The 22,276-nt window shown below is 46.7% G+C and overlaps 1 protein-coding gene across 2 annotated transcripts in view; it reads right to left on the minus strand.

Annotated features, from left to right (window-relative positions):
• Window positions 1–22,276, minus strand: part of LOC147665017 (butyrophilin subfamily 1 member A1-like) — a 166,226-nt gene that overhangs the window by 17,401 nt on the left and 126,549 nt on the right. For both annotated transcript variants that reach the window (XM_086949814.1, XM_086949813.1), the window contains exons 8-9: window positions 20,539–20,559; window positions 20,423–20,449 (exon numbers count right to left, since the gene is read on the minus strand). In XM_086949814.1, coding sequence (XP_086805940.1) covers window positions 20,423–20,449; window positions 20,539–20,559 — 48 coding nt within the window. The remainder of the gene's footprint in view (window positions 1–20,422; window positions 20,450–20,538; window positions 20,560–22,276) is intronic.

The raw sequence follows: 22,276 nt of genomic DNA on the forward strand, positions 1-22,276 counted from the left end.
ATTAAGGGGTTAACTTTAGTAGCCCTGGGAGCTGAGCTGAGAGTTCCCCCGTGCCCCTAGTCTGCCCAGTAAGGAGGAATAGGGGGTTGGTGCTGAGAGAGTACAACCTGGCTTTATTCTGAAGGAGCCCCCCTTTCCCCTCCTCCTCGTTTTGGTGAAGGAAAAGAATGCATCTATTAAACAACTGATAGCATCCCCTACCAGTGACTGGTCCTGTGGTGTGTGGCCATCCCCTCTGCCAGCTGAGAAGAAGGTGTGAGGTGAACTGTGACCAGGTTCTCATCGAACGCGCTCTGGGCCAACACCCCCCGGGATCCACTGAGCCTGGGAAGCTTAGAGAGACTTCCCTTTGTGAGCGGGACCCCAGGGGCATTGATCGCGCTGGAGACGCGTCGCCTGTCTTGTGAGGAATCAGAGGCTTCACTGCGCACGCCCCCGTCTGTAAGGATATCCCCGGAAGGAGGGGCCGTGAAGCGAGCAGGCCCCAGCGATCAGCGTCTCTCCTCGGAGCAGATTCCGTGGGAGGCGGCCTCGGCGAGAGCGCTTCCGCGCATGCGCATCGGAGGAGTGTTTCCTTCGCGCTGCGCTGAGGGAAGGCGCCGGAGGGTTCCTCAGCTCGCCGCCTGCCAGGTCGCTTCCTCCTGCTTGGGCGCTGTGTACAGGAGTCGGCCTGAGCAGGGAGGGAGAGCGCTAAGGCCTGGCAGCGGTACAGAGGGTGGGGGTCTGCCTGGAAGTCATTCTTAGCGCGAAGGTAGCGCGAAGGAGCCAGCTGAGGAGTGGGAGCTTTCCTGGCCTTGTTTTCCCTCTGCCCCTCACACTAGATCGATCTTGTCCCCTGAACCCGGACTGACTGCACAACCGCCTGGTAAAAACAAGTAAGGAGGAGTTCAGGAAGGGGGAGAGTGACGCTGGTAAATTGACTTAAGGAAACCTACAGGGACTGGATATTTTGAGTAAAGGGTACTACAAGATATTTTCATTCCACCACTGTGGGGGCTTAATTGAATGCTGATTGAGGTGAATCTAACCCAAGGGTACTCAGAGAAGTAATAAGAGGAGCTAAAGGTGTTTCATGTGACTGAGAGTGAGGCTCTGGCCTGATTTAAGTAGGCTGAGCACAGTAATTACCTAATTGAACCTTCTTAGTTCAACTGTGAGAAACTGCCTTGTGACTTTCTTTGAAACTGGTTTAATGACAAATGAACTGTACTGTTGAACCTGACTGCCTAAATTGCTTAGCAGATTAAATGTTATTACTGTAATGATATTTGCTCTTGCTTATAGTGAGGTGTAGTTTTCTCCCAAGATTCTAGCGGAATGTATCTAGCCTAATTAGTTCTAAGGTACAGTTATTCCAAGGAAAAAGCGTGATCAGAATCCGGAAGTACAGTGACAGCTAGTAATGTAGAAAAAGTGATTATCTGCTAATGATTTAAAACGTGTAATTGCTAACCCTGAAAGTGATCTAAACTGATTTGAATTATTTATATGTGAGTTACTGACTTGTCAACACAGAGCACATTATTTTTATATAAACCAGTACGTATTTTCATATAATTTTGGTGTAGTGTTTTTCTTTTTGAGTGCTATTGCGTGAAGTTACTTTTGGGTGGTCTGCAACCTTTACACTGTGCCTCTAAATGTTAGTCTTGCCCTAGGCCAGGCTACCTAATTCCAACATATTGGTGCCTAGCAGTGGGATTGCGGACTTGGTTGCAGCTACTTACTAGTAATTTGGCGTAATACACCCAACCTACACCAGGAGTTTTCTCCTTGCGGCCCTCCCAATTAGTCTTTTTGTTTTTTCTAAATTTATTCCTGGTGGTGGGTGGAGTTGGTTTTAGGTTACCCTCACCCTTCTGAGATTTCTGGTGTGTATCCAGGTTTGCCAGATTCACCATGGAGTTTGCGGTGGAAAACCTGGAAGCCTATTCCGTGCCCCAATTGAGAATGTTCTGCCAGCAAATGGGGGTCTTCTTCAAACATGGTGCTAGGAAGGGGGAGCTCCAGACTAGCCTTAGGGCCTGGGTGGAGGCACACCAAGAGACAAAGGAGGAGGATGAAGAGGTTGACCAGGGCACAGAAGGGGGGGTGGAGGAGTTATTCCACCATGAGGGGGAAAACTTGCTCACCGGACCAGTGTCCTATTCCAGAAAGGGCAGTAGCATTTCTGGGAGAAGCCTAACAGAAGCTGAGCTCACCGACAGGAGGGAGAAAAGACAACTAAAGTGGGAGCTGGCTAAGTTGGAACAGGAGAAAGAGGAGAAGAGGATGGTCCACGAGTTTAGGCTGAAGGAACTGGAGCTCCAAAGTCTACAACGGGGGTCCTCTCCTGTTAGGAATGGTGGCAGCGAACTGAAAGAGTCAGCCAGGGAGACCAAACCCTATATCCCAAAGGACCTGATAGCGAGCTTCAGTCAGGGGGATGATGTTGCTAAGTGGCTGGCCGCTTATGAGGTTTCTTTGAAGGTTCATGGAGTGCAGGAGAAGCACTGGGGGGGTAGTTTGTACAAGTACATGCCTCCTGCTGGTCGGGACACCTTGTTGGCCCTGGAGCCAGAGGAACAGACAAACTACCCCACCATGAAGCTGGCGTTATTGAGGAAGTTCGGGCTCACCCCAGAAAGGTACCGACAGAGGTTTAGGGGGAGCCACAAGATGGGAACTCAGAACTGGGTGGACTTCCTTGATTACGCCAGAAAGGCTTTAGAGGGTTGGGTCAAGGGCAGTGAGGTAAAGGATTATGAGGGGCTGTACGATCTGTTTTTGAGAGAACACCTCCTCGAGAAATGTTTTCCCGAGCTGCGCCAACACCTGGTAGACAGCAAGCTGACCAATCCCCGGAAGCTTGCAGAGGAGGCGGACATCTGGACAAGTACCCGGGTGTCCACCAAGGGGACTGGAGGGGAATCTCAAAAAGCCGGACAGGGCGCCCCCCAGAAGAAGGAGGGGGGGAGAAAAAGAAAGAGTTCTCTAAAGGTCCCCAAAATAACTTCCAAGGGAAGGGAGCAGGTTTCACCCCTAGGGCAAACCCGCCCCGGAACCCTCATCCTGGCCAGAGCCAGCAGCCCAGGGTTCTCCACTGTTTTGAATGCGGTGGCGTTGGACATTATAAGGGAGATGTCAGATGCCCAAAGAGACCACCCCCTCCCACCGGAGGAAAGTCACCGGGAGTAGCTAGTGTAGCGCTCGGGGAGGAGTTGCCCTTAGATAAGGGGGGTGAGTGGGCGGGTGTCACCTTAGTGTCCCTGGGAGAGCGGGAGATGGTGCCAAAGATCCAGGTGCCCCCAAATACTACAAAGTATGGGCAATGGGTTACCATCAATGGCCAGAGAGGGGAGGCTCTGAGGGATACAGGAGCCAGCATGACTATGGTGAGAAGTCAGCTGGTGTCCCCAGAGCAGGTTGTTCCTAATGTACTCCACCCCGCCGCGATGGCTGACGGCAGAATGGGCCACTATCCAGTGGCTGAGGTTCCCTTTGAGTGGGAGGGGGTTGCAGGTTCACTTCGAGTTGCCGTAAGCCCTGCCGTGCCAGTCGATTGCCTGTTGGGGAATGACATGGAACACAACACTTGGAGAGAGGTGGAATACCGGACGCATTCTGCGATGCTGGGTACACCTGACTGGGCCTGTGTCAGCACACGGTCTGCGACTGCCCGGAGAGGGAGTTCGCCTGGGTTGGAGCCTGGAACAATGGCCCAACCCGCTGCTAAGAAGGGACAGACCCGGAGACAGAGAAAGCCTGCTCCGGCTTCCACACCCCATGAGACAGATCGGCCACCTGCGGTGGTGGACCAGGAGTCCGTGGAGGGGGAAGTAGACTCTCTGGAGGATTTGCCCATCCCTGCGGAGTGGCATGTGGAGGGAGGTCCTACCAGAGAGGAATTCTGTAAGGGGCAGAGGGAGTGCCCCACCCTGGAGGGACTGAGGCGACAGGCTGAAGCCCAAGCAGCAGGTGATGTTACGGGACATTACCATATTTACTGGGAGGATGGACTCCTCTACAGTGAACCCAAGGTACCCTCGCCTGGTTCATCGAGGGCCTTGGTAGTCCCGCAACAGTACCGAGCCTTTCTTCTGGAACTGGCTCATGCCATACCCCTGGCAGGACACTTAGGCCAGGACAAGACCTTTGCACGGCTTGTTCTCCACTTTTACTGGCCTCAGATGAAAGCGGCGTCCAACACATACTGTAGGACTTGTGTAACCTGCCAGGCCAGTGGGAAAACAGGGGTGAAGCTAAAAGCTCCCCTGGAACCACTTCCAGTCGTTAGCACCCCCTTTGAGAGGGTGGGCATCGACATTGTAGGGCCTTTGGATCCACCGACAGCAGCTGGTCACAGGTTTATCCTGGTACTGGTGGATCATGCCACACGGTACCCAGAGGCAATACCTCTGAGGACAGTCACTGCACCTGTAGTGGCAAGAGCCCTAATGGGAATCTTTACCCGAGTGGGATTTCCCAAGGAAGTTGTGTCCGACAGGGGGACTAACTTCCTGTCAGCTTATATGCGGGCCATGTGGAAGGAGTGTGGAGTGACCTACCGGTTCACCACTCCTTACCACCCCCAGTCGAATGGACTGGTTGAGAGGTTCAACAAGACCTTGAAGGGCATGATCAGAAGTCTGCCCGAGAGCCTGCGGAGGAAATGGGATGTCCTCCTACCCTGTTTACTCTTTTCCTACAGGGAAGTGCCCCAGAAGGGAGTGGGCTTCAGCCCCTTTGAGCTTCTGTATGGGCACCCTGTACGCGGTCCTCTCAGCCTGGTGAAGGATGGTTGGGAGAAATCTCCCAGGAAACCCCCCCAGGATGTGGTGAGCTACATGCTGGCCTTCAGGAGCCAAATGGCGAAGTTGTGGAAGCAAGCTTCTGACAACTTGGAGGCCAGCCAGGCAGTCATGAAGGAGTGGTACGACCACAATGCTCACCAGGTGGAACTGGAGCCTGGACAGAAAGTGTGGGTGATGGAGCCTGGAGAGCTTAGCGCCCTCCAGGATCGCTGGACAGGCCCCTTTGAGGTGTTGGAAAAGAAGGGTAAGGCCACATACCTGGTGGACCTTAAGACCCCTCGACAGCCCCTACGGGTGCTACACGCCAACAGACTCAAGCCCCACCATGAGAGGCCCGAAGTCATGCTGATGATGGTGACTGACGGGGGAGAGGAAGCGGAAAGCGAACCTCTCCCAGATCTCTTTTTGTCCCAAGAGAAGGATGGGTCAGTGGAGGGAGTGAATCTCTCTCCTACTCTCACTCCTGAGCAACGGGAGGACTGCCGCCAGATACTGGAGCAGTACTCTTCGTTGTTCTCCCTTGTCCCGGGAAGGACCCACCTGTGTACCCATGATGTGGACACAGGAGACAGCCCACCAGTGAAGTCCAAGACCTACCGGCTGTCTGACAAGGTGAAGGCTAGCATACATGGAGAAGTTGCCAAGATGCTAGAGCTGGGAGTAATTGAACCTTCCAACAGCCCTTGGTCCAGTCCGGTGGTGCTCGTGCCAAAAGCCGCACCACCAGGCACCACACCTGAACTGAGGTTCTGTGTGGATTACCGAGGACTGAATTCAGTGACAAGGACTGATGCTCATCCGATCCCTAGGGCGGATGAATTGATTGACCGGCTAGGAGCTGCCCAATATCTAAGTACCTTTGACCTCACTTCAGGGTACTGGCAGATCTCCTTGACAGATGGAGCAAGGGAAAGGTCAGCCTTCTCCACGCCTGAGGGACACTACCAGTTCTGTGTGATGCCCTTTGGGCTCAAGAACGCCCCTGCCACATTTCAGCGGCTGGTGAACCAGGTCCTCTCTGGATTGGAGAGTTTCTCTGCTGCCTACTTGGATGACATTGCTGTCTTCAGTAGCAGCTGGGAGGACCATCTGCAGCATTTGCAGGCCGTTCTCCAGGCCCTGAGACAAGCTGGATTGACCATCAAAGCCAGCAAATGCCAGATTGGGCAGGGGTCGGTTGTGTACCTTGGACACTTGGTGGGTAGGGGGACTGTGCAGCCCCTGCAGGCGAAGATTGAGGCAATCATGGCCTGGGAACCCCCCAAGACACAGACTGAGGTCCGAGCTTTCCTGGGCCTCACAGGTTACTACCGTCGCTTTGTGAAGGGGTATGGCACTATTGTTGCGCCCCTCACAGAGCTCACCTCCAAGAAACAACCTCGACGGGTAGTTTGGACAAAGGCTTGTCAGCAAGCCTTTGAAAAGTTGAAACAGGCAATGTGTGCGGCACCGGTCCTGAGGGCCCCAGACTTCTCCAAGGAGTTCATTGTCCAAACAGATGCATCAGAACATGGCATTGGGGCAGTGTTATCGCAACTCAACGAAGAGGGCCTGGATCAACCTGTGGTCTTCTTATCCAGGAGACTGCTTCCCCGGGAACAGAAGTGGAGTGCCATTGAAAGGGAAGCTTTTGCGGTGGTGTGGGCTCTGAAGAAGCTGCGGCCATACCTCTTTGGCTCGCACTTCCTGGTTCAGACTGACCACCGACCCCTTCGTTGGCTGATGCAAATGAAGGGGGAAAATCCCAAGTTGTTGAGGTGGTCCATCTCCCTACAGGGAATGGACTTCCGGGTGGAACATCGGCCTGGAGTGGACCACGCCAATGCAGACGGTCTCTCCAGGTATTTCCGCCTTAGTGATGAGGACTCCCAAGGGGTTGGGTAGTTCTCCCCACTTTCAGCTGGGGGGGACGCGTGTTAGACCTGTCTGGCTTTTTGGCGAAGTCCCTCCTAATTTTTATTTATTTTGTCCCCTTTTTGCCCCTCAAACCCTTGTTAATTTTTGTGTCTACTGACTTTTTGTAGGTGTTGGTCAGGGGGATAGGTGTTTTCTTCCCCCCTCATAATCTTTTACCTCAGGCCCAGAGGCCTGTTCTGACAGGAAAGTTGGCACCACCTAAAATGGTGGCCACCAACTGTCCCAACTGTCACCAACAGAACCTGGCCATAGCCCAACATAGGGCATTCCAGAACCTTCTGGTCCATTCTGGACCACTGAAGGGCAGCCTATATAAGGCGGAATGCTGGACAGCCATTTTGTCTGTCAGTGAGGAGCAGCTAGAGTGAAGGCTGAGGTCCAGTGGGGGTAGGATTCTGAAGGGTGGTTCCCTCTACAAGAGTAGCCCTCTGTCAAGGTTTGCCCCCCTCCTTGGTCCTGTTGTCCTAGCCAAGTTAGCTCACCCTGCTGATCCTGGGCAGGTAGATTAAGGGGTTAACTTTAGTAGCCCTGGGAGCTGAGCTGAGAGTTCCCCCGTGCCCCTAGTCTGCCCAGTAAGGAGGAATAGGGGGTTGGTGCTGAGAGAGTACAACCTGGCTTTATTCTGAAGGAGCCCCCCTTTCCCCTCCTCCTCGTTTTGGTGAAGGAAAAGAATTCATCTATTAAACAACTGATAGCATCCCCTACCAGTGACTGGTCCTGTGGTGTGTGGCCATCCCCTCTGCCAGCTGAGAAGAAGGTGTGAGGTGAACTGTGACCAGGTTCTCATCGAACGCGCTCTGGGCCAACACCCCCCGGGATCCACTGAGCCTGGGAAGCTTAGAGAGACTTCCCTTTGTGAGCGGGACCCCAGGGGCATTGATCGCGCTGGAGACGCGTCGCCTGTCTTGTGAGGAATCAGAGGCTTCACTGCGCACGCCCCCGTCTGTAAGGATATCCCCGGAAGGAGGGGCCGTGAAGCGAGCAGGCCCCAGCGATCAGCGTCTCTCCTCGGAGCAGATTCCGTGGGAGGCGGCCTCGGCGAGAGCGCTTCCGCGCATGCGCATCGGAGGAGTGTTTCCTTCGCGCTGCGCTGAGGGAAGGCGCCGGAGGGTTCCTCAGCTCGCCGCCTGCCAGGTCGCTTCCTCCTGCTTGGGCGCTGTGTACAGGAGTCGGCCTGAGCAGGGAGGGAGAGCGCTAAGGCCTGGCAGCGGTACAGAGGGTGGGGGTCTGCCTGGAAGTCATTCTTAGCGCGAAGGTAGCGCGAAGGAGCCAGCTGAGGAGTGGGAGCTTTCCTGGCCTTGTTTTCCCTCTGCCCCTCACACTAGATCGATCTTGTCCCCTGAACCCGGACTGACTGCACAACCGCCTGGTAAAAACAAGTAAGGAGGAGTTCAGGAAGGGGGAGAGTGACGCTGGTAAATTGACTTAAGGAAACCTACAGGGACTGGATATTTTGAGTAAAGGGTACTACAAGATATTTTCATTCCACCACTGTGGGGGCTTAATTGAATGCTGATTGAGGTGAATCTAACCCAAGGGTACTCAGAGAAGTAATAAGAGGAGCTAAAGGTGTTTCATGTGACTGAGAGTGAGGCTCTGGCCTGATTTAAGTAGGCTGAGCACAGTAATTACCTAATTGAACCTTCTTAGTTCAACTGTGAGAAACTGCCTTGTGACTTTCTTTGAAACTGGTTTAATGACAAATGAACTGTACTGTTGAACCTGACTGCCTAAATTGCTTAGCAGATTAAATGTTATTACTGTAATGATATTTGCTCTTGCTTATAGTGAGGTGTAGTTTTCTCCCAAGATTCTAGCGGAATGTATCTAGCCTAATTAGTTCTAAGGTACAGTTATTCCAAGGAAAAAGCGTGATCAGAATCCGGAAGTACAGTGACAGCTAGTAATGTAGAAAAAGTGATTATCTGCTAATGATTTAAAACGTGTAATTGCTAACCCTGAAAGTGATCTAAACTGATTTGAATTATTTATATGTGAGTTACTGACTTGTCAACACAGAGCACATTATTTTTATATAAACCAGTACGTATTTTCATATAATTTTGGTGTAGTGTTTTTCTTTTTGAGTGCTATTGCGTGAAGTTACTTTTGGGTGGTCTGCAACCTTTACACTGTGCCTCTAAATGTTAGTCTTGCCCTAGGCCAGGCTACCTAATTCCAACATGCCCCTGGTCTAGATATGTGCCTAACGGTTTCCATATGCCCAGGTCTACAGCCAGAGCAAACCTTTATGGTTTTCCCATGAAGTGGGTTCCTAAAGGTTTGAAATACCTGAGAAAAGGGGTCAATAGAAACCTTGAAGATATGGTTCAGGATATTATTCCCCTTAACTTTCAAACACATAATGCCTTCAATAGATGTGCACATCTCATTTTATCTCTATAAGGCACAGTGCAGACAATGAAGATGATGTGACCACAAGAGAGAGTCACTTTTTGGGTATGCTCTCACTATTATTCTGAAGCCGGTAGAAGCAGATATAAAGTGATTTATCTGGTGCATGGCTAGGCCCATAAAAATCCCAATCTTTGTGGGCATGTACAGTCTCTAAGGTCCTTCGTCTACCACAAGTCACATTATTTTATTATTTCTTAACTTGCAAGGGGATCAACATTAGGTCAACATTGAGAATCAAATAATGCACCTTACACATTCCACTCTCCCTGCAGATCTCGGTTCCACATCCATGACTATTCTCAACAATCATATTATATAGCGTATGCTCGCTGCTTGGACACACAGTCACAAACTGCTGTTAGTCGACCTATATGTGCATGCCATTTGTATGAATGAGAGTATGATGAGTTGATGAATCCAAAAGGAAGTTTATTCTTCAGTTCAAGTAGGAGCCATTATTTACCAGAATAATTAATTATAAAGTAGTAGAATCCCCACCGGGAGCAACATCCCAACTGCTCAGTCTTCACACTCCTACTGCCATTCACTCATCCAGGCACACAAGAACATTCTAGGACATCACTCACACTATGGCTGAGTAGCAGAGCACTGAATATCAATCAAGAAATACACATCAATAAGAACAAGTTACCTCACATCTCCCTCCTTTAAGGAGACAATCACAACCAACACTTAAAATATGGAGAGAACACACATCATAATGAAAATAGACATGTAAGGAAAATAACGATACAAACTCACACAGTAACACACCAACACTCTCTCCTCATCAAATGGAAATAAATATGCCTCAAAGGTTGCAACGCAAATGTCCTAGAAAATAAAGGTGTACGAAAGATACATACACACAAGCACACACACTTTCCCATCAGCAAATGAAAATAAATGTGCCCCTAAAGGTGCAACACAAATGTCCTAGAAAAGAAAGGTGCAAGAAAGATACATTCACACAAACGCAGACACTTTCCCTTTAGCAAATGGAAAAAAATGTGCCGCAAAAGGTGCAACATAAATGTCCTAGAACAGAAAAGCAAAAAGAAAATCCCCTATACTAAGTAATCATCCAGGGAGACAAGGGTGCAGGAAACACCCTCCACAAAATGTAACTGTACCACGGTTTGGGAGCTGATGCCCATCACCAGTAATTGCAAACAAAGTTTGAGGTAGAAACATAGCCCACAAATTGGTTTTAGCCCAACAAGAAATGCAAGTAAGTATTGAACGCAACAACCTGGGTACCTTGGGTACACTGTTACAGGGGCCTATAAGGTGAACCAGTTCCAATTCGTAATGCATCTAGAGTGCATTTGCATTAATTTAGAGCGAGAATAGCAGGCTGTGAGTCTGATTAGCAGGCCCACAGCCACATTAAGTCATAAACCAGTGAAGCAAAAAGCAAAAATTTGGGGTGACCATAGGATAGCAGACCCTACTCTCCTACACTTTTTACAACCAATTTATACATAATATATATTTTTGCAGCATTTACTCTTATCTTTTTATGACTTTTACTTGTTTTAAATCTTTCTTAATAAATGTACCTTTTGCACCTACATTACTTCCAATTGGAAGGGTTTTCCAAATGTTTAATATCCTTTCAGTGGAAAAATATTTTCTAACATTATTCAAGCTCATCCCTACAACCCCAGTAATATACTACACTACAAGTTGTGTTTCTGTCAGCCTTATTCCAATAAAGGGATTTTCTGCTCTATGCTTATGTGCCCAGGGTGAGAGGCCCAGAGAAAACTATTTGCCCTGAATTTGGATTTGAAACTGTGGTACACAATAATCATACTACAGTTTTGAGGCTAGGAAGTACCATAACGTTTTGCAAAAGGTCGGTATGATCCGCCCAGTGACTACAGTCGACCCTGAGCAAGTCAGGCCAGTTGGGGAAAAGTCTGAGCATTTACAGAGAAAACAGTCTGACTCTGCATACAAAAGAAGATTTAACTCCAGCATTCAAGCTCACAATTGTCCACTGACCCTTTGCAGAGTTGCAAAAAAACTAGGGGCACTGTCTGTGAGTTTTCCATCTCTATACTTCACCTGAATGATAAAGGAGGAGGCTTGGCTAAGGCCTTGCTTCCGCCACCACATCTCTTCCGAACACTGTCTCTCTCAATTATGGGTTATAAAAAAGGGTTCATTGAAGAGGTGTCCTGTTTGGGTAAGCAGCAGTTTATGTAATCTTGTTTGACTAGGGGGAGTTATTTTTGTATATTAAACATTTAATCTCTCTGTGACCAATCATTACTTTCGATGGCCTACCCAAGATGTTGCCTATGCATTGTGCCCAGGTTTCTGCCCACAAACTGAGGAACCTCCGACTGAAAATGTGCCCTCTTTTACTAGCGACTAAAAATCTTTCATCTTTTTTTTATCACCTCATCATTGTGACCCAAGTTGTCTCTTCACTGCATGGTGGCTTTGTAAGCCTTTTTCACAGAACTCATGTGGATGACAGAAATGCTACCTGCACACTGAATCTAACCCAATAAGACCTGAACCTAATCATACGGATAGTACCATTGTGTGGCTCAGGGGTTAGAGACGGCAGACCCGGAAGCTGAGATCGGCTCTGGACCAGGGTTCAATTCCCCGCCTAGGCGGGTCTTGGGCTAAAAATTCCACTGACTCGATAATTCTCGCTCTGGTGCCTTCTCGACTCACAGGTTCACACTCTGCGACTCTGGGCAATAGCTTGCTTAATCTCCACAACGGCCCCTCACGGCGGGATGCCTGGCTTTCACCTTGTGGATACCCTGCCGGGGTTATCTCACAGGGGAATACCAGGACGGGTTCCCTAAGCAAGCGCCGGGAAACCCACTGGGGGTAGCTGTGCACTATATAAGCTCAAATACATTTACATTTACATTTATTTAGCCACCAAATCAACATACAGTGGACTAAATGATTGTCCAACACTTACGATCTATTTATTTGACCATAAATTGTGACTGTTCAATTGAGAAAACAGACATCCAGAGTTACTCTCTCACAGTAGTCTACTTACGCAGTCCTCATATTTTAATTCTTAAATTTCTTACTAATGTTGCTGAGCCATTTCGCTCTAAAAAGGTATTACCTCCTACCTTAGGGCCTATAGTTAAGGTCCTCGGGAAAGGCAAACCCCACACGTTAATCCTGTAAATGTGTGGTAAACGATTACTACGGCTGAGGCAACAAAACAGACTTTACAATATGTAAATTTCAAGTCCAATACAAATGTTTAGTCTTATATACAAAAAGAGTTAATCATGGAGTAAGTAATACATATGGGGTAATATGATCTGATTCATGAGCAGATCTTAGACTCAGAGAACTAAAACGTAATACTCGTGTTAAGGCAAAGGCTTCCTTCCACTTAGCATTGATTTTAGCTCTAGAAACTCAGCTACATGAGGTGCACAGAATAGACTGTCCTGTTCTCTAGTCTCAACAAGTCTAACAATAAGTACCCACAAATCTCCTGGGTGTAGTTGCAATAAAGAGTTTAGATATTTTTAACATCCTTCACAAAGTCAGTATCCATCCCCGCAATGCTGATAGCAGAAAATAATGAATCAGAATTGTTAGCCCAGAGATTTCATAATTCTGACAACTAGTGCCTGTCAACAACAGCTATCAACAGAACATGCATAGCTTGAACACTCATGATCTAATTTCAGCAGTTAGATTGCCCGCTTTTGTTGGTCCCCTGCTTTCCACTTTTGCTGATTTCTCGACTTAAGTATATCGTTCTATTTTAAAAGTAGCAGTAACCCAGGTTTCTTTTAGGTTTGTAATAAAATGCATTGACAAAACCAATAGGTCTCCTCTTTTAAATGTAGGTGAAGAGCTATTTGTTTTGCAAATTTTTAGTGGTTTTTGCATACTTGATGGACATAATCATTCCAAGATGGTCATCTGTGCATGTTCACACATGCATATACAAAGGTAGCTATTCCAAAATGTGTACCGGTGATTGTGCATGCACACACACGCACGCAATCTTTGAATGATTTAATAAAAAATCATCCCAAGATGGTTGTTGTGCGTGAGCATTCCTGTGCTGCCATGGGCAACCACCTTTGATTTTTTTTTTTTAAATAACAAAAATTATTCGAAGATGCCCACTGGTGCATTCACAACTGTACTCATACATAGCATCGTCTAATATTTATTTTTTATATATTTTTTCAAATTTCTATTCCAAGATGTTACACTGCCATCTTAGAGCAGTAATTTGGAAATAACTTATGCATGGAGATGCTGTGCAAAAAACAGAGTAATATACAACCGTCAGTACCATACAAAAAGAAATACATTTAAAGAAAAGCAGGATCAAGGGGAAGCAGTGGAAAAATAAACGTAATCCAATAAAAACCAATGCAAAGAAGAAAAGCTACAAAGGTGGGCCAAATACAAAAACAGCTTGGAAAGCCAATGAGTTACGAGTAGAGAGATGAGAAAGCTTTCCAATCAGGACTAAGGGGCTGACCCAGAGCCCACCATATGTGTGGTATTGCAGACTATAGTTTTTTGACAACAAACAGCTAAAGTCACCACAATGTAAGGAATACATATGGGAGAATCATCTGATTCAAGAGCTGTTTGTAGGCGAGACCTAAAAAAAGAGCTCAAACAATCAGCACCAGATTGTGGGAAATACCAATATACACCTGCAACACTCCCTCAGACCATATTTTGCCTGCTATCATTTGTCTGATCCCCATATTATGTTTTCTACTACAAATAAAAACAAAAAAAACATTTCTTGACAGTTTAAAGTTGTCACCCATTGTTATCTTTGATAATCTTTGAGGGACGCCTTTGCTGATACTCCAATATTGGCAAATTATGAGGCCTAAATGCCCCCACCTTGATAAAAGATTCTTTGAGTCCGTCAGTGAACTTACTTAGTGTTTGAGACCAAGATCTAAAATAAAACCCCCTATTACGGTTATTTGACACTGGATTCAGTTTGATGTTAGCCTCCTCAACACTTATGTGAATTCCTAAAATAATGTTGTCTTCCAGTAGGCTGTTAAATGCCCTGGCATAAAGGTGCTGTTGACAAAATGTCATCTATCCATGGTATAACGGGGAGCTTGTCAATATGGTCCCATCCCCAACATATCTTGGTAATTTTAAAATAATTTTGCCTATAACTGGCATAATGGTGATGGTGTTTCCTGCAATATGACGCACATACATAGACATCCTTGGATAAAATTACCTGAAAGTCTGAATCTGTCCAGGTGTGGCAACAGTATAGTGAATAAAATGGCAAGCTGATGTTTGGGTACCAAAAACGCATAAACTAAAATAGTGCTTTTGTTGTAAATACAAAAGAGATCCAACGAACAGGTACTTATATGAAACAGCTTTATTGCAGCACAGAGCAAGTAGGACCATCCCTCATCTGACCAGAGCTCCAACTGCCAACAAGGCGCAGGAGAACTCCAGAACTAGGAACCCCCACAGTAATCTAGAGTGCCAGCCCAAGGAGAGAGCTAAGCACTGTACAACATATCTTCCCCCCTTAACAAGAAAAGAAAACAAAACATAAAAGAAAACAAAAAGGATCAATGTACATAGTCATCCGGATAGGTGGGTGGACGACGAGAGCGAGGACTTCTCAACCTGGCTTCAAATGGGGAAGAAGAAGAAGCAGTGGTGGGAACAGAAGTGGTGGGGACAGAATCAACCAGGACAGAATCAACCAAAGAACTACTATGCACACACAAAGAAGTGGAAGCATTCCCACTACCCACCTCCCCCCGTACAGTAGGTTGAGAGGCGGAACAAGAACCACCGCCAGAAGTTAACAAGTACCCATTGCAGCCCCAGACCCACCAGCCACTAATCCATCAGAAGAAAGATCCTTCTTCTTTTGGTAAAGAGCTACCCTCCTATAGTTCCAACTTACCCCATTGGCCAGAACAACAAAATGTGGAAAGGCTTTCTTAACTCTGTAGGGACCTCTAAATTTGCTAAGTCCCTTAGCACACCTACCCGGCTTTACTTTAACAAGATCACCCACAGAGATAGGTGAAGAAACATTACTTTGGGATAAGGGTTCTTCATCCAAACATCTTAACCAAGCAGGAGTCAATCTTGTTACTGGTGCACGCCCACGCATTAATTCAAAGGGATATTTTTCTCCATTCTTATGAGGCGTTGACCGGTAAGCCCAGACAAGTTCTTGCACACGCTCATGCGAAAAACAACCACCTTCTACAAACATTTGAATCACCCCCTTCACAAGACGATTCACTCTCTCGCAGAGACCATTTCCTTGCGGATTGTAAAGACTTAACTTCTGATGTTTGATGCCACAGTCACGTACAAATGAAGCCATTTTTGATGACGTCAATTGAGTGCCATTATCCGAGATAAGGACAGATGGGTATCCCTCATTCATAAAGACACCCTTCAGGAAGTTAATGGTGGTATCAGTATTAATCTCCCTCACAAACTGTACACAAAGCCACTTCGAGTAACAATCAATAACAACAATAGCATAACGTTGATTCAAAGGTAACTCACTCATAGTGCCTATAAAATCCAAACAGACACTGTGCCAAGGTACATTTTCAAATCCAATTTTCTGTGGTGACTGAGATCCCACAATTTTCAAACGCTTCTCCCCTTCTTTGCAAAAACTACACCTCAGCACACAATCCACTGCATCACTATCAACAGTAGGCCATCAAAAGTTTTCTTTAACACGACGTTGGATGAGGCTTTGACCCAAATGGCCCTCATGAGCTAAGTCAAGAATCCTACTCCTCAATGAACCAGGAGGAACAAAGCGATCACCCCGCATCAACACATCCTTCCCTTCCAAGGAAAGCTCATCCAAGACCTTCAAAAAGGGTCTAACCTGAGGCTCAACAGTGCTTTCCCTTCTTGCTCCTTTTGAGACAAGATTTATAACTGCCCTTAAAATCTGATCCTCCTCCATACCTTTTGACCACTCATCATGAGAAAAAGAACCACCTCCCAAAAAAAAAACATCATCTGCAATAGCAACCGCTAAGTCATCTAAGACATCCTTAGAGGAATCGCCATACCCACTAGATCGCACAGGAAGACGCGACAAGCAATCTGCCTGAATGTTTTTCCAGCCATGAACAAACTCAATCTCACATTGGTAGTCTTGTATACGAGAGGCCAATCTCGCCAACCTGGGAGACCCTTTTCCAGCACCACCCGGAGCTAAAACATTTAGAAGAGGTTTATGGTCCGTACGAAGAACAAACTTGTACCCCCACAAGTAGGTCCTAAAGTAACTCGTGCCCCAAGCAGCAGCAAGAGCCTCACGCTCTATGACTGAGTAATTTGATTCTGAGACAGACAAAGGCCTGGACGCAAAAGCGATGGTCTTCTCCTTCCCTCCATGCTTTTGCAAGAGGACTGCACCAAGTCCTACACCACTGGCATCAACCATCAAGATAGAGGACCGACCAGTATCAAAAGGGGTAAGAACATTAGCAGACTTAAGTTCCCCTTTGATCATACTGAAGCAAGACTCATGCTCAACAGTCCAATTAAATTTGACACCCTTTTTCAATAAATATCTCAAGGGAGCGGTCTTGGAAGAAAATCCCTCAGGAATTTCGAGTAAGATTCGATCAAACCCATGAAGGACCGAAGTTGATCTTTGTCAACAGGGGAGGGAGCTAGTTCAATGGCCTCCAACAAGTTTTTCTTAGGCTTAATGCCCTCCTCAGACAGACAAAAACCCAAATACTCTATTTCTTTCAGAAGAAACGCACACTTCTCCCTTCTCAAAGTAAGACCAGCATCATCCACTCTTTGTAGCACACTCTGCAGAATCCCATTGTGTTCCTCCAGAGAATCTCCATAGATCAAGATGTCATCTTGAAAGTATAATACTTTATCTAAACCCTTAAAAACCTCGGAAACTAATCTCTGGAATACACTGGCCGCAGAGACAAGTCCGAAGGGTAACCTCGTGAATTGGAAGGTCCCTTCACTAGTGATGAATGCAGTCAAGTGCTTAGACTTATCATCTAAGCAGATCTGATGGTACGCATGCTTTAGATCCAATTTACTGAAAAACTTGGCCCCCTTGAGTGTCGACACTAACTCACTAATATTTGGTAGTGGAAACACATCAGCAACCACACATTTATTCAATGAACGCAGGTCCACACAGAACCTAATTTTATTGTCTGGTTTCTGAGAAATAACTACTGGTGAAACCTACGGGGACACCTCAATGGGTTCAATGATGCCACCTTGAAGCATTTCCTCCAAAGTAGCCTTAACTTCTTTTCGCAAAGCGAAAGGGACTCTCCTCACTTTATGCTGGACAGGACAACTACCTTCTTTGAGGATTATACGGTGGGAATAACCTGAGTTCCCCCAACTGATCCCTAAAAACATTTTTAAATCTATCTAGTATCTCATCCAAGGAAGAATTATCAACAATCGACACTGGATCATCAGACCTAGGATTAACTACAATATGCAAATCATACTGATTGGTGACGTCCTAAGATGGCCGGTCCATCAGTTGAGATGTATACTTTTCCAGACGCTGACCTATTTTTAAATTCAATCTTTCCCTCGAAGTAGCCCAATAGATCAATTTTCTCGCCTTGCTATCCAGACGGAAAAATGTCACACTCTTTCAAAATCTTTTCACCGGTGATGCTGGAAAGTGAAATCCTCTGGAAATACTTCTGAGACCGCGATCACTCCCACAGCAGAGGGGTTGTTCTACGCTGCTCACCACACGGGGTTCACGAGAGAATGGAACACTACTGCTCTGTAATTTTCTCTTCGGCTGCAGAATCAAACAGGAAAGCTGTGGCCAGAAGCATCACCAGTCCAAGTCGCCAAATGTTGTAAATACAAAAGAGATCCAACGAACAGGTACTTATATGAAACAGCTTTATTGCTGCACAGAGCAAGTAGGACCATCCCTCATCTGACCAGAGCTCCAACTGCCAACAAGGCGCAGGAGAACTCCAGAACTAGGAACCCCCACAGTAATCTAGAGTGCCAGCCCAAGGAGAGAGCTAAGCACTGTACAACAGCTTTCTGCATGACAGTGCACTCTTTTGTTTAGAGGAACTGGGATTATTTACCTATAATGAAGCTTCTTTTTTATAGCAAGTGTATTCATTTTCAGAAACTGTCAAACTGACGAGCAGGTATAAAATGGCTGTTCTTCTGAAATTGGTATAAAACCGATACCTGAGAGCTAGTCTTCACTGAGCCTGGCTTATTGCTGTTGTTGGTACTAAATGACACTTACTGTTATCGCGTACCCTGTTATGCAGGAATTTCATCACCTATTTGTTAACATTTGCATTATTATCACTAGTGCTGTCTGAGGCCTTCTGATCATGTATGGTCTCTGTAATTTTAGTGGTAGCCTGCTGATTTGAGCATGCAATATGGGTCTAGCCTGGTTGTCCATGGCCTAGAATGGTTAGATATCTTCCACACAGATTCACAAGCATAAAATCATGATTGAGGATGTACTTGGAAGGGGACGCCTTTAAAACTGAAAGCACGAATAAAGTAGAAGTGAAGAAAGCTGCTGTGAGCCATTTGGAAAAATAGAAGACTATAGGAAACTGAATATCACTCTCTGCCCGCCCTGCTCCTTTACACTGCGGCCCATCATCTGTGGATATGAAACTGTGGCAACAGATTAAATGGACTGGGGTTGGGCCACTTTACAATTTCTGAAGTCTTGTCATAAGGAGAGTGGACTGAAGGCCACGGACTAAGAGAAACTGTAAGGATGGGTCTGCGATCGATTGGCAGAGGCTGCGGGCAAGGAGAGTCAGGTTGGGTGCGTCTGGTCCATGGCCCTGAAAAAAGGTCTTCAGACCAATGAAAATATGAAGGCGTAAACAGTTACAAGATTTAATATTCCCTTTCCAAAATGGCTCACTCGACTCTGCCCTCGCACCATACTGAGGTTGTTGTTTCATAGAACTCAAATCCCACAACCTCACTTGCCAGTACGAGACTTGACGCACTTAGCAATGAGGGCAGAAGCACCATTTTGTAAGGAGCAAGAGATCAGATTGTATATTTCTGAGCTCACTGCACCATTGTGCCCTCCTATGGCACAGTTGGGAGAGCCAAACCTGCCAGGGCTGTTAGTGGCAGCTGCACAGGAGAAGGAAGACAGGCAGTGCCTTGGTGAAAAAACTGAGAGGGAAAAGCAGTCATATTAGAGGAAATTCTATAATCACCCAGAAGGGGAGGAGAAAAATCAATGAACACAGAGCAATGTGCAAATTCTCTCAAATGAAGTCGGGGGACAAGAGGCCACTACTCCTTCAGTACCTCTACCAAGCAAAAACACCTCAAGTCTAAGCAAGAGAAGGAGCACACCCGGAGGTAGAGAGCACGTAGAAAGGTGCAGGAGCTTCTAGATGAGTTTAGCCAATTTGCTCATTCCTTTTAAAAGCCCCCCTTTTCTATTCCTTCTGATTAGATCAGCCAAAACAGTGCAGGCCTGACCTCAGGTAAAACAGTAGAGAGGACCAAAGGTTCACGGCGTTGAAACTGCCTGGGAGCTGGCCAATACCGAATTCACAAGAAAACATCTTGATTTTCACCTTTGGAGAAACAGGAGCCATCAGCACAAGCCATGGAGACAAAGCTACACTCAACGCCGTAGCAACTCATGAGGTCCATAATTAAGCAAGATACACTCCTGGTGGAGGGACAGCTGCAAAGCCTCTTAAGCAGGACCCATGAAAAGAAGCTGATTATTTTTGCATCAACAGCAGTACTTCAGAGGAAACTGTTGGTGGCATCAATGAAGGCTAGAAGGAAGAAAAATAATGGAGTCATGAGGATTTTTCTTACATTTCTAGCACTGAGTTTACTCTGCTGTTGGGTAAGCAGGTCTCTTGCTATCCTCTTTTTCTGAAGAGGGACAGCAAGACTTAGACTAGGCTGGCCTCTCTCGCTTGAATCTTCTTAGAATGCATACTCTAGGAACAAACCCAGGATCTAGATCCATCTCTAGAAACCACAACCCATGGGCATGGAGAGGAGACACCAACATGCTTTGTGATTCAGCTCATAGTTTAAATCCAGCTTAGGAGATGGCATTTCTCAGAGAGAAAAGTGATGTAAAAAACAGGAATAAAACTTGCCTTCCAGAAACGGGGCAAGCACAAAAGCTTGGCATCTAAGCATGCAGATAGAAGGAACTGGCATCATCAAGCAACAGGCCAAACTAAACACAACAAAGAAGTTCTGATATGGTCAGTATGTACCTGCATTCCTCAATCCTCTCCTCCACTCTGAAAAGCAACAAAAAGGAAAGTTGAGATCAAAACATCCAGAATGTACGTTCACCTGTAGTTATGAAGTATACATAGTAAAAACTTACTCATTTCTTCAGAAATCGTGGCTGGAATAGAAATAAATAAAAAAGTATTAGGCAAAGCATGGCATATATAAAACATCCTGCATGGAGTTTCAACATAATAAATGTAATCAACAGAAGAAAACAAAACACAAAGTCAGAACATTAACCTCCCAATTTCTCACTGCATCTCATGCATTCAACACTGCATTTCCGATTCTGCCAGTATGTCAGGCTCCCTTGGACCACCATCTTCAAGATAGGAGCTGAGCATGAGACTCCCAACCCCTTCCTCCTAGACCCCACTCAGCACTCTTAAGGCCCTAGCAACCTGCGGTCAAGCATGCAGCACATCGAATATGCTACTGACCAGTATGCATCTGTTCTTGGCATGTAGGGCTGACATTCATATCTGTGCATAGATCGCCGCCTAGTGTTGGGTCCGGATGATTGCACATTGTTGTCCTGGAAGAGTCTTCGAAGTATCACGAGATAGGTGGCTCCTCCCCTGGACTACAGTGTGCATGGGCATCGACTCCATCCTCAGATTGTTTTTAGCCATTGTGGCCAAGATGGAGTGGAGGAGGGCGGGCGATATGAATGTCAGCAGCCCTACATGCCAAGAACAGATGCATACTGGTAAGTAGCATATTCGGTTCGAGGCATGTGGGCTGCTGAATTCATATCTGTGCATAGAATACATAGCAGTCCCTCCATTAACGGCGGCCGCCCGTGCCAACTGCAGCAGTTTGGAAAAGTGTTTTTAGAACAGCCTGCCCTACAGCTGCCTGCTGTTTGGAGTGCACATCAACACAATAATGCTTTGTAAATGTGTGTGTGGTAGACCATGTGGCTGCTCTACATATGTCTTCCAAAGGAATATTTCCAAGGAATGCCATGGAGGCCCCCAACTTTCAGGTGGAGTGGGCCCTCGGTGGAATGGTGAGAGTACGCTTGGCTTTCAGATAGCAGATCTGGATACATTTAACGATCCACCTAGCAATACCCGCCTTGGAAATGGGGTTACCTTTGTGGTGTGGTGCAAAGGCAACAAAGAGTTGTTTAGTTTTCCTAAAATCCTTGGTCCTATCGATGTAATACATCAGGGCCCTTTTGACGTCAAGGGTGTGGAGCATTCTCTCCGCCAATGACTCAGGATTTTGGAAGAAAACAGGCAATTCAATAGTCTGGTTGATATGGAAATGAGACACAACTTTTGGAAGGAATTTAGGGTTAGTGCGAAGCACTACCCTGTTAGAATGAATTTGAATAAATGGCTCTTGGATAGTTAGTGCTTGCAGTTCACTAACTCGCCGCAGCGATGTAATTGCTATGAGGAAAGCCACTTTCCACGTCAAGAATTGAATCTCGCAGGAATGCAGTGGTTCAAAGGGGGAACCCATCAGCCGGGTGAGGACCACATGGAGGTTCCACTCCGAAGCTGGTGGAGTCCGCGGAGGAATGACTTGTTTGAGTCCCTCTAGAAAGGCCTTAATGGCAGGCACTCTGAAGAGTGAGAGGTGCTGCCTGTTCTGTAGATAAGCGGCCATTGCAGATAGATGTATGCGAATGGAAGCATAGGCCAGATTACACTTGTACAGATGGAAAAGGTAACAGATGATATTCTAAATAGACGCATCTAGCGGGTTAATGTTGTGGTCTGCACAATAAATGACAAACCGCTTCCATTTTGCTGCATAGCATGCTCTGGTGGTGGGCTTCCTTGCCTCACGAATGATGTCCATGCAGTCAGAAGGCAAGT

This window comes from Lissotriton vulgaris, unplaced genomic scaffold, assembly GCF_964263255.1.
Source record: "Lissotriton vulgaris unplaced genomic scaffold, aLisVul1.2 SCAFFOLD_499, whole genome shotgun sequence".
Classification (NCBI taxonomy): Eukaryota; Metazoa; Chordata; class Amphibia; order Caudata; family Salamandridae; genus Lissotriton; species Lissotriton vulgaris.